General features: G+C 37.8%; 1 protein-coding gene across 1 annotated transcript in view; it reads left to right on the top strand.

Moving 5' to 3' along the window:
- sorl1 (sortilin-related receptor, L(DLR class) A repeats containing) overlaps nucleotides 1–17,342 on the top strand; it is a 65,696-nt gene extending 48,354 nt beyond the window's left edge. Inside the window, exons 25-48 of the mRNA XM_051861919.1 lie at nucleotides 180–299; nucleotides 401–526; nucleotides 831–941; nucleotides 1,034–1,165; nucleotides 2,300–2,431; nucleotides 2,677–2,811; nucleotides 2,929–3,081; nucleotides 5,161–5,316; nucleotides 6,504–6,632; nucleotides 6,747–6,873; nucleotides 7,147–7,316; nucleotides 7,430–7,542; nucleotides 7,620–7,724; nucleotides 7,823–7,889; nucleotides 9,621–9,697; nucleotides 9,790–9,877; nucleotides 9,957–10,141; nucleotides 11,428–11,547; nucleotides 11,636–11,800; nucleotides 11,890–12,064; nucleotides 13,161–13,267; nucleotides 13,475–13,673; nucleotides 13,770–13,982; nucleotides 15,350–17,342. Coding sequence (XP_051717879.1) covers nucleotides 180–299; nucleotides 401–526; nucleotides 831–941; nucleotides 1,034–1,165; nucleotides 2,300–2,431; nucleotides 2,677–2,811; nucleotides 2,929–3,081; nucleotides 5,161–5,316; nucleotides 6,504–6,632; nucleotides 6,747–6,873; nucleotides 7,147–7,316; nucleotides 7,430–7,542; nucleotides 7,620–7,724; nucleotides 7,823–7,889; nucleotides 9,621–9,697; nucleotides 9,790–9,877; nucleotides 9,957–10,141; nucleotides 11,428–11,547; nucleotides 11,636–11,800; nucleotides 11,890–12,064; nucleotides 13,161–13,267; nucleotides 13,475–13,673; nucleotides 13,770–13,982; nucleotides 15,350–15,417 — 3,173 coding nt within the window. The 3' untranslated portion in view covers nucleotides 15,418–17,342. The remainder of the gene's footprint in view (nucleotides 1–179; nucleotides 300–400; nucleotides 527–830; nucleotides 942–1,033; nucleotides 1,166–2,299; nucleotides 2,432–2,676; nucleotides 2,812–2,928; nucleotides 3,082–5,160; nucleotides 5,317–6,503; nucleotides 6,633–6,746; nucleotides 6,874–7,146; nucleotides 7,317–7,429; nucleotides 7,543–7,619; nucleotides 7,725–7,822; nucleotides 7,890–9,620; nucleotides 9,698–9,789; nucleotides 9,878–9,956; nucleotides 10,142–11,427; nucleotides 11,548–11,635; nucleotides 11,801–11,889; nucleotides 12,065–13,160; nucleotides 13,268–13,474; nucleotides 13,674–13,769; nucleotides 13,983–15,349) is intronic.
- Nucleotides 17,343–26,962: the final 9,620 nt, after the last annotated feature.

Here is a 26,962-nt window from a genome sequence, read left to right as displayed (position 1 = left end):
ACTGTTCCTTGGATTGGAAAAAAAAAATCTCTAAAAACATTTCCAGAGCAAATACTTCAATATTAATATCTTGAATATCATTGAGAGACTTTTTTAGCTATATTGTATATGTATGTTTTATCTTGTTCAGTTAAAATAAATTGGAGGCAGTGGTCATATTGTATCTGCTTTCTCTTTAGAGTCTCACCAGTGTGGAGCAGGAGAGTTCACCTGTGCGAGAGGCGTGTGTATTCGGGACGCATGGCGCTGTGATGGGGACAACGACTGCCGGGACTGGTCAGACGAGGCCAACTGTACTGGTGAGAGAGACTCGTTTACACACAGGTGCAGAAAATATGCAGTGAAGTATGTCACATCTACATCCTTAACGTCTCTGTCTTCCTCATTCTGTCTCATAAAGTGGGTCATCACACATGTGAGAGCAGTAGTTTCCAGTGTCACACGGGTCACTGCATTCCTCAGCGCTGGGTGTGTGACGGAGATGACGACTGCCAGGACGGCTCAGACGAGGACCCTACCCAGTGTGGTCAGTCACAAACACTGCCGTACTCACCCTCATGTCATTGTAAACCATATGGTTTTTGTTTTCTGAGAATTTTTGAACAGTAAATGTTCTGTCAAGCTCCAAAAATAACAAAAGTGTCAATACAACAAGCCATTATATTCTACTAAATAATAAAAACTGGTTTAAAAAGCCATGGTTTTAATACGTTTAACTCTATTTTTAAATTCTTTTTCTTTCACTAATCAGTAGTATCAGTTCCCATAATCATGCAGCTCTCTCTTGTGTGATTTGGTGTAATTTGACATATATTGTTTTTGTCCGGCAGGGCGTGAAAAGTGCAACGGCTTCTTGTGCTCTAACGGCACCTGCCTGCCTGCTAGTGCTCACTGCAATGGTGTAGAGGACTGTCAAGGGGGTGCTGATGAGCAAAACTGTGGTATGTGCGTCCTTATTAATTTAAATGCAGAGTTGTTATCTACTTTGTGTAACACAAATGATGCCAATAATAAAAAGGGTCTGTTCCTGCAGGTCCCCTCTGTGCACACTATATGGAGTTTGTGTGCAGAAACCAAGCGCAGTGTCTGTTCCAGTCTCTGGTGTGTGATGGTACCCGGCACTGTGCTGATGGATCTGATGAGGACGCAACGTACGCTGGCTGCTGTGAGTCCAACAATTCGTTAACTGAAATGTGACCATTATAAACCGTTCACTAGAAGAATTATACAGTCTTAGTTAGATCACATAATGGACTTTTGGCTTTTCAACATGTTCATTTAGTACAATTAATTAGGTTGCACTTTATTTTACAGTACTGCACTTTCAATGTACTTACAGTGTACTTACCAAAAAAGTACTGAGTAATATATGGTAACTACCCAGGTTAAGATTAGGTTTAGGGGTAGGTTCAGGACTAGTACCTAGTTATTACCCATTTATTGTAATTACTACAATAAATATATACAGTAGTATGTATGTACATGCGAAACAGGACCGTAAAGTGCTACCATTAATTATATTAATAATTACAAATTTCATAACATATGCATTTAATCATGCTCCAAATGTCAATTCCTTAATAAGATATTCTTATTTTTGCTATTTAAAATAACCGTTTCCTATTTTAATATATTTTAAAATGTAATTTATTCCTGTGATGGCAAAGCCATTACTCCAATCTTCAGTGTCACATGATCCTTCAGAAATCATTCCAATATGCTGATTTGGTGCTCAAGAAACATTTATTATTATTATTATCAATGTTGAAAACAGTTGTTCTGCTTCATATTTTTGTGGAAACCGTGATTCTTTGATGAATAGTAAGTTAAAAAGAACAGCATTTATTTGAAATATAAATCTTTTAACAGAATAAAAGTCTTTTGAACAATTTAATGTCTCATTTCGAAATAAAATTATTCATTTCTTTTAAAAAAAAATCGTACTGACTCCAAACTTTTGAATAGTAGTGTATATTATATAAATTAATAATTAAAAATTATGTTAAGTTCCTTATTAGTATATAAAAATAAAGCAATCTATTCACTTCTAAAGCCACTTTGCAATGTGCTGCTTTTCTTTTTTCTCTTCTACCACAATGTATTATCTTAATTTGTATTATAATTTATTCATATTATCTCAACAAGAATATGCACTTACTTTATATGTAATTTAATCTGCATATCATATAATTAATTTAATTCCATTTTTTAAACAAAAAACAGGCCTAAATGTGGACCTTGGATAGAGCACCGATGCAGTGTTTTGCAATTATTTGATTTGTTTTCTGCTCTTCTGCAGCAACTAACCCTGAGTTTGAGAAAACATGCGATGTCTACAACTTCCAGTGTTCCAATGGAATGTGTGTGACCCTCGAGTGGAAGTGTGATGGCATGGACGACTGTGGTGACTACTCGGACGAGGCCAACTGTGGTGAGCAATAACTTCCCCACACTGATCATAAAGCCAAACTAGGAGTCAAATTCTAGGTTGAATTCATATGGGTCACTCTGCACATTGACTTTATGCTGTTAGACAGAATTTTGGCTATAGAAGATTACAGACTTTGTCAGAGAGTTGAATAAATCAGTAGGTCCAGTCATACCTGGGACTAGTTTCAAACAGTACAGTTCAACTTGTTTTCTAATGAATAATAATTTTTGTGCTTACTCTTTCAGCTTCCCCAACCGAGGAGCCAGGCTGCTCACGTTACTTTGAGTACAAGTGTAAGAACGGCCGCTGTGTGCCCGCCTGGTGGAAGTGTGATGGGGAAAATGACTGTGGTGACTGGTCTGATGAATCTCAATGTTCAGGTACATAATTCAGACCTGTACATTGTGTTTTTTGCCCAGAAAACTTGTTTGTAAAGTGCCAACAAAAGACACATGCACAGTGGATTAATTACAATGAGTTATGTTGTGTCTGTTCAGGTGGCGGAGCTCCTCACACAACTGCTCCAGATCCAGCTACCTGTGGTCCTAATCGTTTTCACTGTGGTTCTGGTCCGTGTATTGTGGATACCTGGGTGTGCGACGGCTACGCTGATTGTACTGATGGCAGTGATGAAGTGGGCTGTCCCACAGGTGCTTTCTCTGCTCTTTTCCTAGTCAATACCAGGGGTGTCAAACATATGGCCTGTCAATGAGTCCAATTTGGATTTTTTGTGACCTGTTTTAAAAAAAAATATATAAACAGGTTTAAAAAAAAAAAAATTAATGAATGATATGTTCAAGGTGTCTGAATAAATTTTGGTTTGACTGTATACACTTAAAGGATTAGTCCACTTTCAAATAAAAATTTCCTGATAATTTACTCACCCCCATGTCATCCAAGATGTCCATGTCCTCCTTTCTTCAGTTGAAAAGAAATTAAGGTTTTTGATGAAAACTTTCCAGGATTATTCTCCTTATAGTGGACTTCAATTGACCCCAAACGGTTGAAGGTCAAAATTTACAGTTTCAGTGCAGCTTCAAAGGGCTTTAAACGATACCAGACAAGGAATAAGGGTCTTATCTAGGGAAACGATCGTTCATTTTTAAAAAAAAATGTTTTAAATGTATATGCTTTATAAACACAAATGATTGCCTCGTAAGTGCTTCCGCCAGACTGCCTTCTGTATTCTTCAAAAACGCTGTATGTCCTACACCTATTCTACTTACAGAACGAACGCGGTGCCAGTGAAGGCGTAGGACATATAGCTTTTTGAAGAATACGGAAGTGCGGTCTGGCGGAAGCACTTGCGAGGCAATCATTTGTGTTTATAAAGCATATACATTTTTTTTTTTTTTTTTTTTTTTTTTAGAAAATGACCAATCGTTTCGCTAGATAAGACCCTTATTCCTCATCTGGTATCGTTTAAAGCCATTTGAAGCTGCACTGAAACTGTAATTTTGACCTTCAACTGTTTAGGGTCAATTGAAGTCCACTATAAGGAGAATAATCCTGGAATGTTTTCATCAAAAACCTTAATTTCTTTTCGACTGAAGAAATGGATAGATGACATGGGGGTGAGTAAATTATCAGGAAATTTTAATATGAAAGTGAACTAATCCTTTAAGCAAAACATGGTCAGGTCAAAGTGTCTGAATAATTTTTGGTTCCAAATTTTTATCATTTCTACTGGTAGTCCACGGTATGAAGAATTTTTGGGTATAATATGTCACAGTTTATTTTATTTTGCTATCCTCACTTACATAAATGAACTATAGTGTCCTGCACCCACTAGTAAAAATATATCAAAAATATAAAAAATGTCTGAATAATTTTTGGTTTGACTGTATATTTATACATTTTTATTTTAGAAAAGCATGTTCATTTATTATATTGGTTTTATATATTCATAATATCTTTTTTAGCTACTACTGATAATGTTTTAGCTTGCATCAATAACATGTTTCAGCTTGCGCCAATAAATTAAGCTTAATTGAATTAAACTCTTTTTAAATGATGTGTGACATTCGGCACTCATGTTCATACATGCAAATTCACGCTCTTCAGCTCAAACTGGCTTAATGATAAGACAGGGCCCAGAGCAGCACCTCTCATTTTCCCAGAGCTTATGAATTCATTTAATACTATATTAAGTGTTGTCACTCAATAATAATGACCCTAGCATTAAAAGATAGAATGAAGATACTAATACATATGTGAATTTCTTAGGGGGCTTTCACACTGGGCATGTTTGCTGCGATCCGAGTCCGAGCACGATATTTTCAGATGCCCCCCGCAGCGTTGGTCTGATTTCACACTCAACTTGATTCTAACGAATCCTGGTGCATTAGCATTCATCTTACATCATCACAAACGTGCACAGCAAATGATACAAAACAGAGCAAGGATATTAAAACTTTATTAACTATAATAACTAGCTTCCAGCAGACAGCCGTACGCATCGATTTTATGAAGTTCTCAATTGTATGTGAATTTCTCAAAATTGTAAATAAATTAGTGAATTCTCAATTTCAGATCTCAACTGAATAATTATTAGAAAAGCTAGTATTTTAAAACTTATTCAGTGCGAGTAAGAAGCCTCTAAGATTTAATGAATGAAAAAAAAAAAAAATGGTTCACATAGGGGGACATTTAAATCTAAAAGAAGTTTAACCCTTGCCTCTTTTTATGGCTTATCATTTTGGTTAATGTTGTTTTTGTCTTTCGCTTAGTCAAAGGCTTTGTGACTCCAGTGGCAACTCTTCCTCCTTCGGGCCGCTGTACTAAAGATCAGTTCCTGTGCCTGAAGCCTCCGACCTGTATCGCTGATTGGAAGCGCTGTGACGGACATCCTCACTGTCAGGACGGATCTGATGAGGCCAACTGTCGTAAGTGTCATAAGAATTGGACACACCTACTCACTGTCTATTACCGCTTTCCTCATTTTAGAATAGAAATAAAGTCATTAAAACTAAAATAACAAAAACACTGTTACACTGCTTAGCCTCACCAGAAAATGCCTTTACATACCTGCAAAAGTAAGTTAAAGCTACAATATGTAAGATTTAAGTAAAATATCCAAAAAGCACTAGGCCAGTGTCATATTTTGTTCAGTTGAGTACTTAAAATATCCCAAATGTTTCCAACTATTTGTAAATCGTGAGACAATCGCAATTTTAACCAAGGATACGGGACGTGTCTGGGAGTCATCTGTCAATAGCATCATATCCACGTTACCCTCGGTTTTGGGTTTTATTTAGAAACCATGGAAACACCAAAGATGCTTTAATATATTACATGTTTTATTAGACAAGGGAACAACTGTTTGGTTACATTTATAGACAGAAAATGAATTATTGTTATATAGCTCAACATGTTTAGTCTTAGTGTTTAAATCTAGTTTTCTTGATTTTCCGAGAGTACCATGCTTTTACCGTGCCTCAGAGAAAAACACTATTTTGTCATGTAGCTAAGTAATTCAGCATTTTCTCCATTTATGCAATGTTTTAAAATTAATTGCATGCCATTTATGAACACAAGCCTCCCAGCATTTAATAATGATATTCTAAAATCGATCTAGCTTACTGCAGTGTGCAACAAGTGTCTCACAGCAGCCGCCGAGCGAACGTAACAGAGTAACGTTATAACATCATTTTCAACACAGTCGAATGTATCTAATATGATAAACATCGCTATGTTACCACATACGCTTGATGCAAAAGCGGTGACTGTGGCATAATAAAAGTTCTGCTGCTCGCAAGGCATGTGTTGCGCTCGTCTCTCATTAGCAATCTCTCCAGCGGCCTCGTTCAGCTCCAACATCACTCTGCCCTGCGCTGCTTCATACTAACGTTAATAATAATCTCATCCTTGAACATGATTTCTGCCTGAGTCCCGTCCCGATTCTTTTCCACTGGCTGTGAGGTGAAGATGACATTTCCCAAGATTCCGCGCTCAAACTCGGCGTCATCAAGCTATGCCTTTTGTTTTGAATAGACGACCTCTAGCGGCGAAAAATTTATATATTGTAGCTTTAACAGAAGCATTTCTTTCTTAACTCTCTGTTATATTTCAGCCACACGTGGTCCGTTGCTCTGTGTGAACGGTACTCTCTGTGCGGACGGCGAGGCCTGCGTGCTGAACAGCGAGAGGTGTGATGGCTTCATAGACTGTTCTGACCGAAGTGACGAGGACAACTGCACTGGTGAGACACTGAGAGACGTTCATTGTGTATCTGCTATTGAAATCAGACTGCATTGTACCACAGTAAGACAGTCTAACTGTTCATGCCGATTTACCCTGTTTTTCCATTTCTCAGGTGATTTGCTGGTGTACAAGATTCAAAATCTACAGTGGAGCGCCAACTTCTCTGGTGCTGTGACACTCACCTGGTCAAGACCCAAAAATATGCCTCCATCATCCTGCTCTTTTGTCATCTACTTCAGGTATTCATTTAATTGTAGCTTTCATCTGTACCTTTTTCCAGGTGGTGGACCATTTAATTAATTTTTTCGTGCCCCTGATCTGATCCGAGCCATTTAATATTGAATATCTGCCGAGTCCTGATCCAATACTTGTATTTTCTTAGCGCTAAAATCAATCAACAAATGTAGGCATCAAATATGTTATTCACAGAAGTTTGAATGTGCATATGTGCCACGCTAGAACAGGCCCAGGGTCCACATGGGACAATAACAAAGCTTGTATTTATTTTCTAGGCAGGTGGGTGTCCAGCAGTGGACGTCCATTGACACAAACAGCAATAAGGGCAGTGCCATTTTGACCGTGTTGAAGCCGGACACCACCTACCAGGTGAAGGTTCAGACACAGTGTCTCAGCAAACAGCACAGGACCAATGAAATTCTCACACTACGCACACCAGAAGGATGTAAGTCTACATTAGCAGCACAGTCACTAAAATGACTTACTCAGATTACATGGAAGGGATGTGTTTTGTCTTCTGTTGCTTCATTATGTCTGACAACTGTGTTTGTATGGCAGTGCCGGACCCGCCGCAGAGTCTGCAGCTGAGCTGTGACAACGCTGAGGACGGGACGGTACTGTGTTCCTGGAACCCTCCTGATAAAGCACATGGACTCATCAGAGAGTATATTGTGAGGAAGAAGCCTTCAGTTCTTTATAGCATTTATCAACACCTTCTCGCGTCTAACTGGCTGTGTGTGTTGTGCAGGTGGAGTACAGTGAAAAGGACAGCGCAGAGTGGTTTTCCCAGCGCAGCACCAGCACTAATGCAGAAGTGAAGAACCTGCAGCCCAGCTTGCTCTACAGATTCAGGGTGAGGCACTCGAGCACTTGCATTAAGTTGTTTTATGTGAACTTCTGGTGATCATCTAGATCAGTTCATCTAACCTGTCTTCATCTGTTGTTTCTCAGGTGGCTGCCGTCACAAGCAGAGGTGTTGGAAACTGGACAGAAATTAAATCCATAGTTCCTCAAAAAGGTAACAAAACTATATACAAGCAACTGACATCTTCACAGAAGAGTGCTGACTCCCCCTGCTGGACATTTACACTCGCGTGTTTTGTCTTATCCACCTTTTTTCCTGAGCAAATGATGACTGCATGATGGATTCTAACTTCCATTTTTGTATGCTGTCCTGTTGCGTTCTCCATAGGAACTCATTGTTAAAACAGGGTATAAAAAGCAACTAAATTAATTAAACTGGAAATTTTTGATTATTACTAAAAATTAAAATGAGCACAGGGTTAAGATGTGCTATTGTTGACTGTTACAACAACAGCAATAAACTGAAGAAGTTCCTGGAAAGTGTGTGTTTTGAGCACCAGCAAATCTGAAAAGAATGTCCGTATATGGTGCCATATGCCTTGCATTTTATGCCAAAGACTGACAAGAGAAAACGAGCAAGGCACTTAAGTTAAAATACTCCCCATAAAAGTTGTATGTGCCCTCCCCCCAAACTTCACCCAATCGGGAGTTGTATGTAGGATATGAGCGCCCATCTGTTTTAAATATAGCTAACTTCGGGCAGCTTCATGTCATCTACATACTGATTAAACTAAGACGGGTTAGGCACTGACAAAAGACGGTTATTGCGCACTATGGAGCCATGTGCTTTATAAAAACATTTTCATATGTTTAATGTTACATTATTAGGTTGGAAAATACTCTAATTTGACTAGAAACACAGGAGACGGTAAATGCCATGGATAATTCCGCCATGAGTTGGGCGAGACTTCTGCGTTCAGGAAAAAGGTGGATAGGATGGTTGAAACCGATTGAGTGTCATGTAAACTCCCATTTCAGCATAAATATAAACAGGTCAATGTATCTGTAATTTAATATCACTAGAAAAGTTAAAAGTTATCAGGAATATTAATGAGACAGGGCTTTCTCATGGGATAATACAGTCTCATAAATAACTATGAGGCATTCAAAATAATGGATATTAAAGGGTTAGTTCACCCAAAAATGAAAATTCTGTCATTAATTACTCACCCTCATGTCGTTCCACACCTGTAAGACCTTCGTTCATCTTCAGAACACAAATTAAGATATTTTTGATGAAATCCGATGTCACTGAACCTCTCAAGATCCAAAAAGCTACTGAAGACATATTTAAAACAGTTCATGTGAGTACAGTGGTTCAACCTTAATATTATAAAGTGACTGGAATACTTTTGTGCACCAAAAAACCCCCCCAAAATAACGACTTTTCAACGATATATAGTGACATATATACTGTTTCGAAGCTTTACAAATCTTGTTTTGAATCAGTGTTTCTGAGCGCTAAAGTCACATAATTTCAGTAAACGAGGCTTAGTTTACGCGATCCGAACCACTGATTCGTAAAGAGTTGTAAAGCTTTGAAGCAGTGTTTTGAAACTTTTCATTTTTGGGTGAACTAACCCTTTAACTATCAATTAAAAATAAAAGATTTTAACATGATATGAAACAAGTATATACACTACCCTTCAAAAGTTTGATCAAAGTCTTATCCATCCTATAAAATCTTTTCACATTATATCAGTATATCTCAATGATCTTGTCAGAGTAGAATGGTAACTATATGTAACGATACAGATATTTTGATGGAAATATAACCCTACCATTTTTTTTTTATATATTGCATAAACATCTAGTTATGTCTATTTGAATGTTTTGACAAAAAAATCCGAAATGTTTCATGACTCTTTAATAATGCGTCTTTCAGCTCTCTCTCCTCCTAATGTCCTGATCACCAGCGTCACAGAAGACTCAATGACTTTGTCCATCACTAATGATTATAAGGTACAGGTTGGTCAGATTGTTTTTTTCTTGATGCTGGGTTTGTGTTATATCCTCATTTAAATGTAAATATAATATTGAGCTCTCTCTGTTAGGTGAAGCACTATGTTGTCGTTATTTCGTGGGTTTTTGATGAACATGTGAAGGAGAGCTGGAATTACACTGTCTCAAGAACATTGATAGGTAAAACACTTCACAGTCATCAAACATCCCGTTAGCATTTCTGGAAGACGATACAATGCGTGTGCTGTTTTCTGTATAGCCACTAACCTGACAGCAGGGACAGTGTATGAGGTGACGGTGTGGGCTCACACGGAGGATGGAGACAGTCCTACTGCTCTGTCCCGCCAGCAGACCAAAGGCACAAGACCTGCCAAGCCGTCACTAAAGGCCAAACCACTCAACCAGACTGCTGTAGCCTGCAACTGGACCAGCCCTCAAGCTGAGGTGAGACTAACTTACAAATGCTTAATAAACGCTCATAAACATGTGCGGTCACATTTATAGGTGAAATTTCAAGGGCGAAATCCAGTCATTTCAATAGGAATTTGTGCGTTCGGGAGTTTCGCGTGAGGGTGAAAAAGTTCACTGTCGATTCGGCTCATGTTCAAGGTGGTCATATGAAAACTCAGACTCACTTTTAAAAATGAAATAGACTTTTACAAACATTTGCTCCAAATTCATACAAAGTTTGTGCTTTATGTGTATTTAAATGTATGAAAATAAAAGAAAACTATAAATACTATAAGATATGAGATCAAGTAAAGCATTCATTTTTCCCAATTTATATTAAAGGGATAGATCACCTAAAATAATCCCATGATTTACTCAACCTCAAGCCATCCTTAGGTGTATATAACTAGCTCCTCTTATATCGAAATCTTCTGACATATCTCTTTAAAAGTTCTCGTTTTAGACTTCTAATTCGTGACCGGTGTTTTGTTTTGCTCTATCCTCTGAGCTTCCGCGTTCGTCATTGTGTCATGCGTCACGTCAGGGGTTACTCTTCCACCACAAATCGATGCGTACAGCTGCCGGAAGCTAGTTATTATAGTTAGTAAAGTTTTAAATATGGATATTTTTTTCTTACAAAAACCCATCGCTTCACTTCAGAAGGCCTTTATTAACCCCCTGGATTATTTTTATGATGAATGGATGCATTTTTTTGTGCTTCAAAATCTCGCCTCCCATTATAAATGCTATTATAAAGCTTGGAAGAGCCAGGATATTTTTAAATATATCTCCGATTGTGTTCGTCTGAAAGAAGATAGTCATATACGCCTAGGATGGCTTGAGGATAAGTAAATAATGGGATAATTTTCATTTTTGGGTGAACTAACCCTTTAAGTGTCTTTAACTAGTGTATACTGAGATTTAAATGATCATTTTGATACAATGTACTTATTGTATAGATACGTTTTTGCATTTTACTTACATTTAAAAAAAAATACCTGAATGGAATTATATCTTTAATTAATTACTGTATTTGCATCTATAATTACACTGTTGTTGATCCTTCTCTTACCCGTTAACCCACCCTTAATCCTACCCATACCACCAAACCTGTCCCTAACCTTAGCTGCTTGGTTTGAAAGTGACTTCTGTGTGAGCTCTTGCTTCATACATTTCTACACTATTGACAATAGATAATGGACCTTTTTTGCTGATGTGACCACACAGCTAAGCTGAAAAGTGGCTAGTGAGAAACCATCTTTATGTGTTTGTTTTTGTAGATGTATGGAGTGTTCTACGCCACCTCCTTCCTGGATCTGTATCGCAGACCTCACAGGGTGAAAACCACCTCCACCAGTCTGACTGTGTTCGTTGACAGCGATGAGCAGTACCTCTTCCTGGTTAGTATCCACCCTCTTGCTCCTTACTTTGGAGATCCACTTTGGGACCATGATGTCCAGATGAAGTGATATTGTATGTGTTGTTCAGGTGAGGGTGGTCTCTCCATACCTGGGTCCTCCATCAGACTATGCTGTAGTGAAGATGATCCCCAACGAGCGGCTTCCACCTCGAAACCTGCACAAAGTGCGAGTGGATAAGACACAGGCCACTCTGAAGTGGCAGCCACCATACGATTCTCCCAGCAGTCCTTTGGTAGGACCACAAAGTCAATATAAAACATTTTCGTAATTTAGTTATGTCAGATGGGGTGTTTCAAGCATCTTTGTGTATCTATATATCAGACATATGCAGTACACGTGAGAGATGCGGTTCGTAAAACGGAGTATGACTATAAGGTGAACACTCAGAACAACACGGTGGAGTACACACTGAAGGGCCTGGAGCCTGGAGGACGCTACAGCATCACCATCAGGCTGCTCAACATGAGCAAAGAGGCCAGCTACACACTCAACACAGGTATAGTCATTGATTTTCTTGCCTGAAACGTATTATAAAAAAAAAACTGAATCGAAAAAACTATTCATTCAATTCAATGATTGGCACTACTGGGTCAGTTGACAGAAATACAGAACACGCATAGCTGCTGAAATATTCTCACAGAAACCATTTCCCAGGTCATTTAGAGTACTCAAATTACAGGTGCCACTGAAAAAAGTGCAACACTAAGTATATTTAATATGTTAATATTAATTGTATAGTATTTATACTTTATTATGTAAATTACGGTATAAGAGGCCATCATATATTGTGGCACATAGTGAAGTGCCTGTAACCTCTTCAGCCCACGATGTAGCAGAGCCTCGAGTGCTTTATTGCTTTTATAACACAATTTCTACATTATAAAAAATATTAAGTGCACAAATGTTCATTAAAACTATTTTAACCAAATCCTCTTATCCTCTTCCCATTATTAAACCACCGATCAGAAGTTTAGGATCTGTAAGATGTTTAATGTTTTTGAAAAAAGCCTCTTCTGCTCACCATGACAAAAAACAAAATACAGTAAAAACAGTAATATTGTGAAATATTATTAGAATAGAACTGTTTTCTGTTTTAATATATTTTAAAATGTAATTTATTCCTGTGATGGCAAATGAATTTTCAGCATCATTACTCCAGTCTTCAGTGTCACATGATCCTTCAGAAATCATTCTAATATGATGATTTGGTGCTCAAGAATAATTTCTTATTATTATCAATGTTGAAAACAGTTGTGCTGCTTAATATTTTTATTCTTTTATGATTAGAAAGTTGAAAAGAACAGCATTTATTTGAAATATAAACATTATAAATGTATTTACTAATACTTTTGACCATTTTAATGCATCTTTGCTGAATAAAAGTATGAATCTCTTTAAAAAAAAAAAAATACTGACTCCAAACTTTTGAACGGCATTGTATTTCTGCTGTAAGTAAAAATGTGTTATTTCATGCTGTTTTGTGTGTGTGTGTGTGTGTGTGTGTGTGTGTGTGTGTGTATGTGTATATACAATTATATCAATTACAAATATATATTAATTTTTTTTTTCTAAACCTATATTTATCCACACAGTTCCTCTGCCTGCACCCGAGGCCCTCAAAATCATAGAAGAACAGGATCATGTGTTTCTCTTCTGGAAGAGCCTGGCTGTGAAGGACCGGACCTTCAATGAAAGCAGGGTTAGAAACCACCTTTAAAGTCAACATGAAATCCACATTGACTCTATTTACTCAATTAACATTTCTGGTTTTATTGTGTATGATTTATTGGTGCACATTATCCCCCCCCCAAAAAAAAAATGTTTAAACAGCTTTCCTTTTGGCCTTTTCCATTTCCTTTTGTTTTACATGTGAAACGGTTTCATTAATGATCACTTGACTCTTCAGGGCTATGAGGTGTATGTGCATGACAGTGTCACCAACTCCACTATGTGTCTGGGTAACACAACGGAGACGTTCTTCAGGATCAACAGCCTGTTGGTGGGCCATAACTACACGTTCTCAGTGCGGGCACGCTGCCTGCTCAACAACCAGCTGTGTGGAGAGGCGGCTGTGCTGTTATATGATGAGCTGGGCAAAGCAGCAGGCATGAGCCTTTTACATACTAAACATTTTTACTTCTATCTCTGTGGATATTTGTTTGGCCAGACATTGATCCTGACACACATTTGTCAAATTTCAGGGCCAAATGATGCCGAATCTCAGTCGGGTAAATCCGAGGACATGGCGGCAGTGGTTGTTCCAGTGTTGTTCCTGCTGTTGGTGGGTGTGTGTGGAGGGCTGGTGGTGCTTTATCTCAGACACCGTCGGCTACAGCACAGCTTCACCGCCTTCGCTAACAGCCACTACAACTCCCGTCTGGGCTCTGCCATTTTCTCCTCAGGAGATGAGCTGGGTAAGACCAGCCTGAGTCCTACCTTACATGAAATCTTTGCTTCAGTGTATTTCAGAGAAGTGTAATTTACTGTAGTTAACTTCACTTCGGTTTAGTTCAGTTGGCTTCAGTTCAGTTCACTTAATTTTATTTCAGTACTCACTTAATTTCACTTTAGCTCTGGTTTCAGTTCACTACACTCCATTTCAATTCAGTTCAATTGTGTTTAGATCAGTTCACTTCATTGTATTTCAGTTCAGTTTAGCTCAGTTCACTTCAGTTTTTGTTTAAATCAAATTACTTTATTTTAATTCAGTTCACTATAATTCAGTTAAGTTCAGTTCCCTTCATTTTAGTTCAATTCACATCAATTCAGTTCAGTTTACTTCAGTTGTGTCTTCAGTTTTTTAAATTCTGTCACTACGATTCAGTTTACTTCATTTAAGTTAATTTAGGGTGTGTTCACACTTGGCATGTTTGGTTCAATTAAAATGAACCCTTGTGCGATTGCTCTGTTAGTGCGGTTCATTTGAATAAGTGTGAACGCTGCCATCTGAACGCTGGTGCACACCAAACAAGTGGGCCGAGACCGTTGAAAAGATGGGTCTTGGTCCGCTTCCAAGCAAACTCTGGTGCGGTATGAATGATGTATGAATGATATATAAACACAACACAGACCAAAGATATGTAAACGAACCAAATACAGGAAGATGTGACCCTAAAAAGGACAGAATGCTCGCGCATACCTTGTTGCTTTTCATAGTTTGGTACAGGCATCAGAACCACGTCTCCTTGCAGCAGATCTTCATCTGTGTGTGTGATGGCGGGATTCCTGCCGCTGTTTTGACTCTACACATTTTATAAGATCTTCACGAGCTCTCAGCTGGTCAAAATACAATGATACGCAGGCTACGCACATACAACGAGCGCATTTAGCCTGGCACACAGCATTGTTTTGGATGTTCGGCAAGTTTCGTCTCAAAATAGGCAATACGTCATAAAATCCGACCAATCAGGTTGTGATTATATCCCTGTGCCTTTAGGTTCTGTATCTTTAGGTTCAGTGTTAAAAATGCCAATCTGAATGCTAATCAGACCAGGACTAAATGTTTGTTTGTTTGTTTGTTTGAACACACCCTTAATTTCCGTTTAGTTCACTGCAGCTCTTTGTTCAACTGAATTCAGTACAATTCCATTCACTTCAATTCAGTTTATTTAAGTTGCATTTATTTGATTTCAATTCAGCTTAGTTCAGGTCACTTTCAATTAAGTTCAGGTCACATGAATTATGTTTAGTTAACTTCAGCTCACTTTATTAAGTACACAAACTTTTCCACAATATGAAAATTAGCTGCTAATGTTGTTTCTTCATTCCCTCTCTTCTGAAGGTGACGATGATGAAGACGCTCCTATGATCAGTGGCTTTTCAGATGACGTTCCCATGGTGATTGCATAGCTGGACAACTCTTTCTCTCCTCCTCCTTCACTTCCCACTCCACTTCCTCATCATGTTTTCTTACGTGCCCATCCGGCACACCTTCAAGCTGCAGAGCTCCGTTCCTCTTGACCCCCCCCGTCACTTAGAAAAAACGCTGGATTTGTGTTTCTGGACCCCGTGGAAGAAAAGAAAGCATGGAGCGAAAGAGATATTTTTAAATATAAGATGCACTTTTTTCGGATGCGCAATAACTTATTTTTTATATATAATATATGTGGGTATTGGACTTTGTAGGCATTAACTGAAGCAAACTGTGAAGGAGTTTGTCAGCTGATCGCAGACTTACTGAACAGGGAAAAGACCCTTATTGTACAAACTCTCACACGAGCATTACATTTGCTTTAAGCCAAAACAAGCACCTAGATATGGGTACATCAGTGCAAAAACACACAAAAGAAAAAAACTAAAAAGCAAACCTCATATGTATACAGATGAAAAATGGACCAATGAATGCTGATAAAAAGGGAAGGCGGTACGTAGGCTCTTGACAGTAAATTGCACAGGATCCAATTTTTTTTGTTGCATACTGTATGCTCGATTTGTGTCACTTTATGTCAGTAGGCCTGCATTTGTCCATGGTACCTTGTTTACACTTTGCATCCATTTGTTAATTTCCTTGCTCAGCAATAGGTTTAATTCCCTCTGCTTTTTGAAAATGTGAAAATTGTAGCCTATTTTGGTTGTTTTATCAGCTATTTTCAGAAAAGAATGACCAAAATTATGATGATAACAGTTAACATTGAGTCACATGCTCAGTCCATAAAAATTGCTTATGTTCACTGTATGCTTTTTTTCCTTTGATTTATCCTACGCATGTTATCTAGCAAAGAATATTATTGCATATCCTGTGTGCTACCATGGTTTTAGTCCTTTAGTGTTCTCAGGGAACTGGGTTAAAGTAGATGTACCAGCGATATCAGTCACACTGCCACAGGCAGTGCAGTGTGTTTAATTCGGAGACTATTGTGCTGTACAGTAGTTCCATATTGCAGTGAAGCCTGTGCAGCTCTGGTCTGAGCGAACCAGAAGGCTTCGTCTTAGTCTCTTGTGCCAAGCTTAAGAAAAGGAAATAGTAGAGCAGACGTCTTGCCTTCCTGAAAATTTTTGAAGAGGTACATGTGTTAAATCCATGTTTCATTTTAACTGAATTGCGGGTGTTGCTTAAAAGATTTGTTTATGAATGTATTTTTTTCTTCTTTTTTTTGTATCTTGTATTTAGGTGACCAGAAAAAAAGGAAAATGGTTGTGGTCTACCCCCTACTTTATGTTCAAGGATTTTAAATGAGGTTTATGGCCAGTTTACATTCATATGCTTGTGGTCATTATTAATGATACTCTCTCCCATTGTTAATTGGCATTAAACAAAACTGTTCAGATGGTATATGCGGCTGTTTTTAGTGAAATTGTATTTCTTTCAGTACCACATTGCCTTATTACAACACTGAGTAAAGTATGTAGCAGTATGTCAATGCGATCACACATGTACACGCTCACAGAAAATTTAATTGATGAAAACTGTATAAAGATTGGAATAGTGCGGTAGGAAATGTGTGTATCGGCATATTGTGAATTACCACTGTATAATGTTTCAAATTTCCAGTGCAGCACTTGTGTGAATCCTGAGCCACCATTTTTATTTTGTCTTGTTTGTATTCTTTACTCGCAACCATTTGTGGCGATATTTGTCATGCCCAGTTTGAAACCCATTTGTTTTCTGGTCAATAAGATGTAAACATTTTTACATAGCAGTGACGTTGGACACCGCCATGTTTAAATATTTGATCTTGCCTGCCTACTGAGGGTTTTAAAGATAAGAATCTTTTAAGTGGTACAGTATGAGATGTTTTATGAACCACTTATGCTGAAATAAATGTGGAAAACTATCTGACTTCTCTTGCTTTGTGTAGGGGTGGGAATGACTTCCCATAGTTGACACAGCATGCAAGCCAGTTTAGCACTTTTTAACGCTTGCATCCATAGAATTTTTTTGCCCTTAGACATGTGTTTAAAGAAAGGGATAGTTCATTTTCTTATAATTTACTCACCTTACTGTCATTCTAAAACTGTATGAAATTCTTCAATGGAAGAAAAGGTGAAATTTTGGAGAATATACTGGCTATGTAATGAAAATGAATATTGACTGGCTGGGTCTGTCAAGCTCAAAAGAAAAAAAGTAAAAGAAAACAAAGCGGATAAAAAGTTGGCTAGCCATATGATGGTTTTGTGTGAGATAGAGATAGATTTTTTCCCCCCTCAAATCAGATCTTTAGGTAGACTGTCCGCACTATTAATTGCAAGTGTTCAAATAAGATTTGTGTGTCCAGACATAGCCAACCTATCTGCATCGGTTGCCTCGATAACGACGTAGGCGTACCCACGTATGTGACGAGGCTTTCAAAACTGATGCAGAAAAACTGAGGGTGCACCATCTCCCTCTCCAAATATGCGCCAAGACGATTCACGGTGCAGAACTCCTCCGTCGCACAAGAAAAACTCAGCAACGGAGGAGACTGGTATATATTGTGATATTCCGTGCTGTAGTCACGGCTGAAATCTTTCATACCGTTTGAATACGTATGAGTAGGATTGTTCGACTTGAAGCGGCGCTGCGCACAACGATCGGTATATGGCAAGCCGTTTCAGTATTTAATGCCCCTGGCTCTACTAGTCCAATTCCATATATCTATTTTGCAATTTTGACTCGTCGTAATTGGAATTAAGATATCTACAGCGCAATTATGACTAGTCATAATATACATTCGAGATCTACAATGCTATTTTAACCATATGGTGAGTCCCAATTCGCGTATAACGTATAGTGCGAGTTTGTTCACACTGAAAATTCCAAAAAGAAAATGTGCACTTTAAATACCCAAATGATGCACTAAATTAACAGGAAAAAAACGAAGTGTGGAATGTTGGACACTTAATGCACTCAACTGTAGCAGCTTTTTTTTAGTACTACGTAATATTGCTCAATATTGACTTCCATTTTAAGATTGGAAGCTCCAGTCCCCAGCAGCAGGTCTTGACCGCATTGCAGTTTACTTTGCCAAATGTTTTCAGTTATTTAGGTCCTTACAGCCTACAACAGCAAAAGAATCAAAACACACAACGACACCGACTAAGCAAATAAACATAGTAAACAATAGGAGAAAACGACAAATTATTGTCATGGTTTTTGCCACAAAATACGTTTTATTGTGTCCTGAAAGCGCATACACTCTCGCGCGCGCTCTGTCTCTTCCTCTTTCAAACGTACTGTATAGTACGGACACACTCGCTCATAAACGTTTGGTCAGCGCTGCTCTGACGAATTAATCAGTAAAATAGTTTAGCAACTTAAGATACATGACTCACCAGCGAGGTAATAACTGTGCGGTTCTTGAGATAAACCTAGTTTCGCCATTAGTAGAGACACTGCTGCCGTTTGAGATGCACAGATCAGGTGTGCAAATGCTGCTCTCTCTCTCTCTCTCTCTCTCTCTCTCTCTCTCTCTCTCTCTCTCTCTCTCTCTGCGCGTTAATAACTGTATCAACGGTATGCTATCAAGGCTCAAGCCTCCGTTACTAGCTCTGAAATGACGTTTTGGAATTAGCAACGGAGGCTTCCCAGCAAGCAATAGGCCGTCATTTCACCGTCTCGGTTAACTATAGACCCGATATAGTCCGGCTATGAACAACCCAATTTTAGCCGAAATAATCTTTTGGTTACAAAATAACTTGCGAGATGTATGATATTCTATCATGTAAGCCAAGTCAACAGTGATTACAAGGTGTTTGGTTTCATAGCTTTGACATGTTCTGCGTAGGCTGTGCGTAGCCACGATTTAGCTCGTAGTCTGATCGGCTATTTGTAGCCCACCTTTAGTCAATCCTGATTTATTGTAGTTTTTGGACAGGAAGTGCATAAGATGGTTGATATCCCATCATGTTCGCAATGTCAATGATATCTACAAGATTTAAGTGTCATTTCATGACATGGTCTATCTGTAGTCACGATTTAGCTCTGGATAGGCCATGTGCAGTCTGCTTTTAGTCCACCCGGCGAAATCGAGGCAATCTACAGGTGCTGGTCATATAATTAGAATATCATCAAAAAGTTGATTTAGTTCACTAATTCCATTCAAAAAATGAAACTTGTATATTATATTCATTCATTACACACAGACTGATATATTTCAAATGTTTATTTCTTTTAATTTTGATGATTATAACTGACAACTAAGGAAAATCCCAAATTCAGTATCTCAGAAAATTAGAATATTACTTAAGACCAATACAAAGAAAGGATTTTTAGAAATCTTGGCCAACTGAAAAGTATGAACATGAAAAGTATGAACATGTACAGCACTCAATACTTAGTTGGGGCTCCTTTTGCCTGAATTACTGCAGCAATGCGGTGTGGCATGGAGTCGATCAGTCTGTGGCAGTGCTCAGGTGTTATGAGAGTCAAGTTGCTCTGATAGTGGCCTTCAGCTCTTCTGCATTGTTGGGTCTGGCATATCGCATCTTCCTCTTCACAATACCCCATAGATTTTCTATGGGGTTAAGGTCAGGCGAGTTTGCTGGCCAATTAAGAACAGGGATACCATGGTCCTTAAACCAGGTACTGGTAGCTTTGGCACTGTGTGCAGGTGCCAACTCCTGTTGGAAAATGAAATCTGTATCTCCATAAAGTTGGTCAGCAGCAGGAAGCATGAAGTGCTCTAAAATTTCCTGGTATACAGCTGCGATGACCTTGGACCTCAGAAAACACAGTTGACCAACACCAGCAGATGACATGGCACCCCAAACCATCACTGACTGTGGAAACTTTACACTGGACCTCAAGCATCGTGGATTGTGTGCCTCTCCTCTCTTCCTCCAGACTCTGGGACCCTGATTTCCAAAGGAAATGCAAAATTTACTTTCATCAGAGAACATAACTTTGGACCACTCAGCAGCAGTCCTTTTTGTCTTTAGCCCAGGCGAGACACTTCTGACGCTGTCTGTTGTTCAAGAGTGGCTTGACACAAGGAATGCGACAGCTGAAACCCATGTCTTGCATACGTCTGTGCGTAGTGGTTCTTGAAGCACTGACTCCAGCTGCAGTCCACTCTTTGTGAATCTCCCCCACATTTTTGAATGGGTTTTGTTTCACAATCCTCTCCAGGGTGCGGTTATCCCTATTGCTTGTACACTTTTTTCTACCACATCTTTTCCTTTCCTTCGCCTCTCTATTAATGTGCTTGGACACAGAGCTCTGTGAACAGCCAGCCTCTTTTGCAATGACCTTTTGTGTCTTGCCCTCCTTGTGCAAGGTGTCAATGGTCGTCTTTTGGACAACTGGCAAGTCAGCAGTCTTCCCCATGATTGTGTAGCCTACAGAACTAGACTGAGAGACCATTTAAAGGCCTTGCAGGTGTTTTGAGTTAATTAGCTGATTAGAGTGTGGCACCAGGTGTCTTCAATATTGAACCTTTTCACAATATTCTAATTTTCTGAGATACTGAATTTGGGATTTTCCTTAGTTGTCAGTTATAATCATCAAAATTAAAAGAAATAAACATTTGAAATATATCAGTCTGTGTGTAATGAATGAATATAATATACAAGTTTCACTTTTTGAATGGAATTAGTGAACTAAATCAACTTTTTGATGATATTCTAATTATATGACCAGCACCTGTATAGTCTAGACTAGCAATGAGTGTTAAGTTAAATAAAAATCTCAACTGCTAGATGGCAACTGTGGCCCTACTGAGACATGACTACTGGCATGCGAGACTTGAAAGTTAGTAGAGATCTCGCGATAAACATTTCCGCCATTTTCTATTACAACCACTGTCACAGGCCCAGCGCCACGAGGGGACAAAAGGGGGCATTGCCCCCTCAGTTTCAATTCGTCCCCCAATTTCTCCCCCGAAACGCGATCGATTTTAACCCTTTAACACGTACGATCACACTGGTGTGATTAGAACGTTCAGTGCGTCACTACTAAATTCAAACCTGCTTTCGCGCTGCTGGCGCTGAGCCAGAGATGGACGAGCTCAGTGCTTTTCATATTGCACAACTATTCAGTGTTTTCAACCACATAATGTTTATTTGAGGTTTCAGACATTTAAACACATTTATGAAGTACTAGGCTATATATAAAAAAGACATTTATAGTTTGTTAAATGCAAATTCCATACACTGAATATGGAAGCTGCAATAATCCTTTCAATTATAATTTGACAAAGTTTTTTATTAATATCAGATAGGCTACATTGCGTATGAAACAATAATGTTTACTCTTTTCTCCCAGTTCACCAGCCATTTACGTTTAGCCTATGTATTTCGGGAAAAATGGATTAATTTATGTGATGTCCAACAGATCCTCTGTTTTATCAACTAACATGATCATTATGGTGTTTAAACAACAAAACACATTCGCTTTCACATATTTGACAATCGGCTGCAAATTGGCTGCATAATGCGTCGCCAAGGGACTTTCAAAAAAGCTTAACGTGAAAAACGCTAAACGTGGCTTAATGTAGGGGAGAGTGGGGTAAGATGAGCCATTTTTTACTTGTGTGGTCCTGAAGATAAGGGAAAATGAGGCAGAAGTAAAATGAAAGTATTTAAAGTAATTTCAGAATGTGTTTTCTATCATTTTAAATGATCAGAATACATCTATGACAAAGGGTTCTAAAAAATATGGCTTCTTATAAAAAAAGTGTTCCTCCGGCTCAATTTACCCCAGGTTAGGGGTAAGTTGATCCGAGTCAGTAGGTGGGTGTAAAGTGACCATCTAACTGAATCTGAATCAAACCCATGTGAAATTTTAAAGATAATGTACCTATTTTAAAAACTATTTTAATAATCAAATTTCTTTGTTAAAATATTTTACAAATATTTCTTTTTTAAAGCTAACTTAAACAACATAAAACCAATCAAATGAAGTTGAAATTTCAGTATGTTTAATTGTTTGCATTTCTGAAACAATATGTTGAACACCAAAGTTGTAACCTTCCCATAAACAGGCTAAACAGTGTTTGTTGAGTAAAATTAAATAAAAACTAAGTAAGAATGAATAAATGTCACTGAAACTAATAAACATTTTAGTCAAAAGGTTCTTGACATGGTAGTTTTTCTGCAATATCAACCATGTTACGCCATTAGAGACTACAGGTAGAAAGATATATATGATTAAACATCCTCTGGTTTGTATCAGAGAAGGATTTGGTGTACTTGTACACTGTTCCTATCAAATAAACTTGAAAATAAAGATAAACTAAACCAGTTGTGTAATATTACATTGAAATGACACCAGTTTATACTTCAGATTTAACTTAAATTCATTGCCTTATCGTGGGATAAGTTAAAACGCTGGCTCAATGTACCCCACAGCATTTGGTTCACTTTGCCCCATAGCTGCCATTTTAGGAAAAGCTAGCTAGCTTACCAATTCAGAATAATATTTGGCTAAATAACTTGCATGGTTTTATACGTTGCTAAATCACCATGCATCATAAATAGTTTTGGATCTGGACAAATTTGCTTTGATGAAACAGCCATTACATCTGTTATGTTAACATTTTACTTTGACAAGCCAAAAACAGTTTTTAAAGTAAATAAGCAACTTCCACTCCTCCAGTGTGCTACTCCTTTTCACAGTCTGGCAGAAATGACGGGTAGTTTTAAAATATATGGTCACACGTCAACTTACCCACTGGCTCATCTTACCCCACTCTCCCCTACTAAGACAGATATTAAAAGACCAAACTCAGTAAACATACTAATAAATAGGGCTGGGTATTGACACAATTTTCGATATTGATTATTTTGGATGTAGTATATCAGTTACAGTACATGGCAAATTTTCTAGAGGAAAAAAAATTCTCAATGCTGTAAACTACACATGGGAGTCAGTTGGTACTACTTTACTATAATAATGAAGGTTAAAATTAACTTATTTATATACAAACACTTAAATTACACTCAATTATGTTTTTTTTTAATAATAAATAAAGTTTAGAATTGCATAATCATATTTCTACTCCAATTCATTTTTTTGTTGTTGTTGTTTGTTTTCATTTAAATCGTGGCTGTCATAGCTGATTTATTCTAACATGCATTAAATATTGAAGAACATTATAATGAATATGTAACGGTGCATAGCTATATTAATCAGGATGCTGCTCTCTAGAGTTCACATTTCTAGCTGACTAATGAGTTTATGGTTACTGAATATGTTTTTCTGAGGTAAATGTGACGTTACGTGACATTGTTTTCAAGCTGTTTTATTGACGTATTTCCGAGGTTGAAACACTGATTGAGCGATTACACAAGACATGATACGGATTTTGGTAAGTTGTACTGTATCTTTTAACATACCTTCAGATGTTTAGTCCTGTTTATTTCGCGCTGTAACTGGTATTAAAGCGGAGGAGAGGATGTTCACATGCGCTCCATGCTGCCGCTTCTCTTTAACTAAAGCGATCTGTAACGCCACATTAAACAGCGCCAAAACGGTATTTATTTTTTGAATCTCATAATAAGATGGACGTCATTTGAAATCTGACTTTGCTTCATATCAAAAGTAAAGCACAAAGATTATTGCGATTTATTGGATGTGAGGCGCGCTACATGTTCTGTTCATTCATCAACTGAAAACAGACTAGACTAATCGATTCTTAAGATTTAAGAATCGATATCGGTTCGTAAAAATGAGAATCGATTAAAATCGAGAAATTGATATTGTTTACCCAGCCCTACTAATAAACCATATTACTGTATGTACAGCAAAGCAACCAAGCCCAGAATATGAACAAAATGCTTTTAATTACACGTTAAGTGTTTTCAACCGTTAGGCTATAAAGATAAGGCTTAATGTCACTTATGTAGCCTAAGTGATATTAAAAGATCAACTTCTGCACAAACCAGAATTTTTGTACAGTATGCTTTAGTGTAAGTTTAGTCTTTAAATGTTCGTGTGTCCTGGCGCCGGCTCTGCACTGTCAGAGAGCAAGCAACAGCAAACATTAAAGCAAATTCTTTCCTGCTTTTGGTCTTGTAAGTATTTGTGTTTTTCATTTTGAAATGTGTTCATTATTTATACATTATTTATTATCATGTGTAGGAACCGTGACATTTTATCGGGTAACAGTGCAGAGCTGCACGATTAATCGTAAAAAGATCGCGATCTCGATTCAAGCACCCAAGCGATCCTTTATTAATGACAACGATTCTCCCGCGTCTATTAAATCTTTGACAAACATACGGAACGTTCAAATCTGTGTTCGTGCTGCCAGAGCCAGAGAGAGCCGTTTTGAATCACACATTAGTTATTTCTGTGTTACAAATATTCACATTATCACAGAAGTACTGAGATATAAGTTTTAAGTTAATATTTAAACACCGATGTCTACGATAGCTATCAAAATAGAGCAAACTACCTTTTGAAACGAACTTGGCACGTCAACGGTTGTATCAATTACATCTAATTCCACTAGGTGGCGACAACGGACTGTTAAAAAATGTATTTGTCATTGAATCGTTCATTCAAAAGATTCGTTCAAAAACACTGATTCATTCAGCAATAAAACAAGTATTTATTCATTCATTGAATTCATTTAAAACCATTTTTTAAATAATTCATTTAAACATTTTCCAGCAATTAGAGTCAGCAATGTATATTTTGTCAGAACCTCTAGTAAATTACAAGTTATTTTGTTTGGTTATATATTCAGAATCGTGGGAGAATCGTGATCTCTATTTGAAACCAAAAAATCGTGATTCTCATTTTATCCAGAATCGTGCAGCTCTAGTGCAGACTCAGAGTAAAACATGTTGTAGTTAGATTAACATGCGTGTACTGTATAGTGTTTCCTTGTGCCCTTAAACTCTCTAATTATCTAAATACAAGAGAATAAACATGAATCCTGTTCAACCTATTATTAGTTGTTATAAAAGCCACCTATATTTTTTAATTTTTAGATCATTATGATATGAAAATATGAGTTTTGGATTTGGCAAGGCAAGTTTAGCACATTTCAACAACAAGGCAATTCAAAGTGCTTTACATAAAACATAACAGCAACATAGGTCAATATAAAAAGGCAATATGGCCACGTACACACTGCAGCTAAATTCGGTTGTCCTTTCACCTTTTAGTGCTTAATTGCGTTCTGTACACACACAGTTCAGTAAAATACGGGAGTGACAACTGCATTCTACAACCGAATTAACTCCCGAAAAATACAGGTAGTGACAACCGCATTTACAGAAATTCTATGCAGTGTGTATGTAACCGAACTGAACAACTAGTTGTAAATGGCGTTAGCGTTCATCGGAGATGTGTCTCTCTTCTGTATGCGTGGTAAATCACATGGAAAGCACAAGCCTGGACTCATTCGAGTTGCCAGATCTTGCTAGAAAAATCAACGAACAAGAATAAGCCCATAATAAACCGAAATAAATCCAAATGCTTTATGCTGAAAATAAGATACTGCGATTCATGTCTGCTCACTTTAATAATTCAATAAACCTGTTCGTTTTATGAGACGAACTTAAACAACAAGCCCAAAAACGCTTATAATGAGTGATCATGGGAACACACAAAGAGCGTGCCGTGTGAAACAGGCTGTACACGCATAAACAAAACACGACACCTCCGTCGACTGTGTTAGTGTGTTTAGTTAAAGTGCTGAAAATAAAGAGTGTTTTGTCACTGTAATATTACTTTGGTCACAATAATGGATACCAAACATGAGAGACGCCAGAACGTCGCTATGGTTTCCAAGCTGTCAATCATCGCATTTTCGAGAGTGAGTCGTACACACGTAACGATAATTTAGGGGATTCACTCCTGCATTTAAATGTGGTTGTCACTCCTGAAACTTAAAGTGTGTATGTGGCCTATAAGAAGACATTTGAAAACCCTTTAAAAGAGCTAAATAGAAAATAAAAACAATATAAAACAGGAGAGTAAAAGTTACAGTGCAGTGTAATAAATTAATAATTATTCCAATTAATAAAAGGCAGTGGCAAACAGTAAAGTCTTTAGCCTTGATTTAAAAGAATTAACAGTTGCAAGCTTGGACATCAGTGTGTGGACGTCAAAAACTTGACGCCAATTTGATGGGGTTTTTTTCAACATCAATTGGACATCAGCGTGTGGACGCCAAATTGACATAAAAAAATTGATGTCAATTTGATGGGTTTTTTTCGACATCAATTGGACATCAGTGTGTGGATATCAACAATGTCCAACAGCGTTTTTGAAAATCTACTTACCCCTCCTTTAAAGTAACTTGTACACCTTAACAGTTTTGCATTATTATAATGGCAGTGGCTAAATGCATTGCATATTGTACTAGGCAGATGTGTATTTCCGTGCGTGTTTTTTATTGAGGCGACTTGCTTGTTGACTTTATCCTGCTGGTGTGGCTTACTTGGAAGAAATAGTGAGGATTACTGATCTAGGTGGTTATCCATGCTTGTTTAGAGAGCTTTAATTATTTTGTGGATTGCTACA

Source organism: Ctenopharyngodon idella, chromosome 15, assembly GCF_019924925.1.
Source record: "Ctenopharyngodon idella isolate HZGC_01 chromosome 15, HZGC01, whole genome shotgun sequence".
Classification (NCBI taxonomy): Eukaryota; Metazoa; Chordata; class Actinopteri; order Cypriniformes; family Xenocyprididae; genus Ctenopharyngodon; species Ctenopharyngodon idella.
Note: the sequence above shows the minus strand (reverse complement) of the source record. Positions and strands in the feature narration are given on the sequence as shown.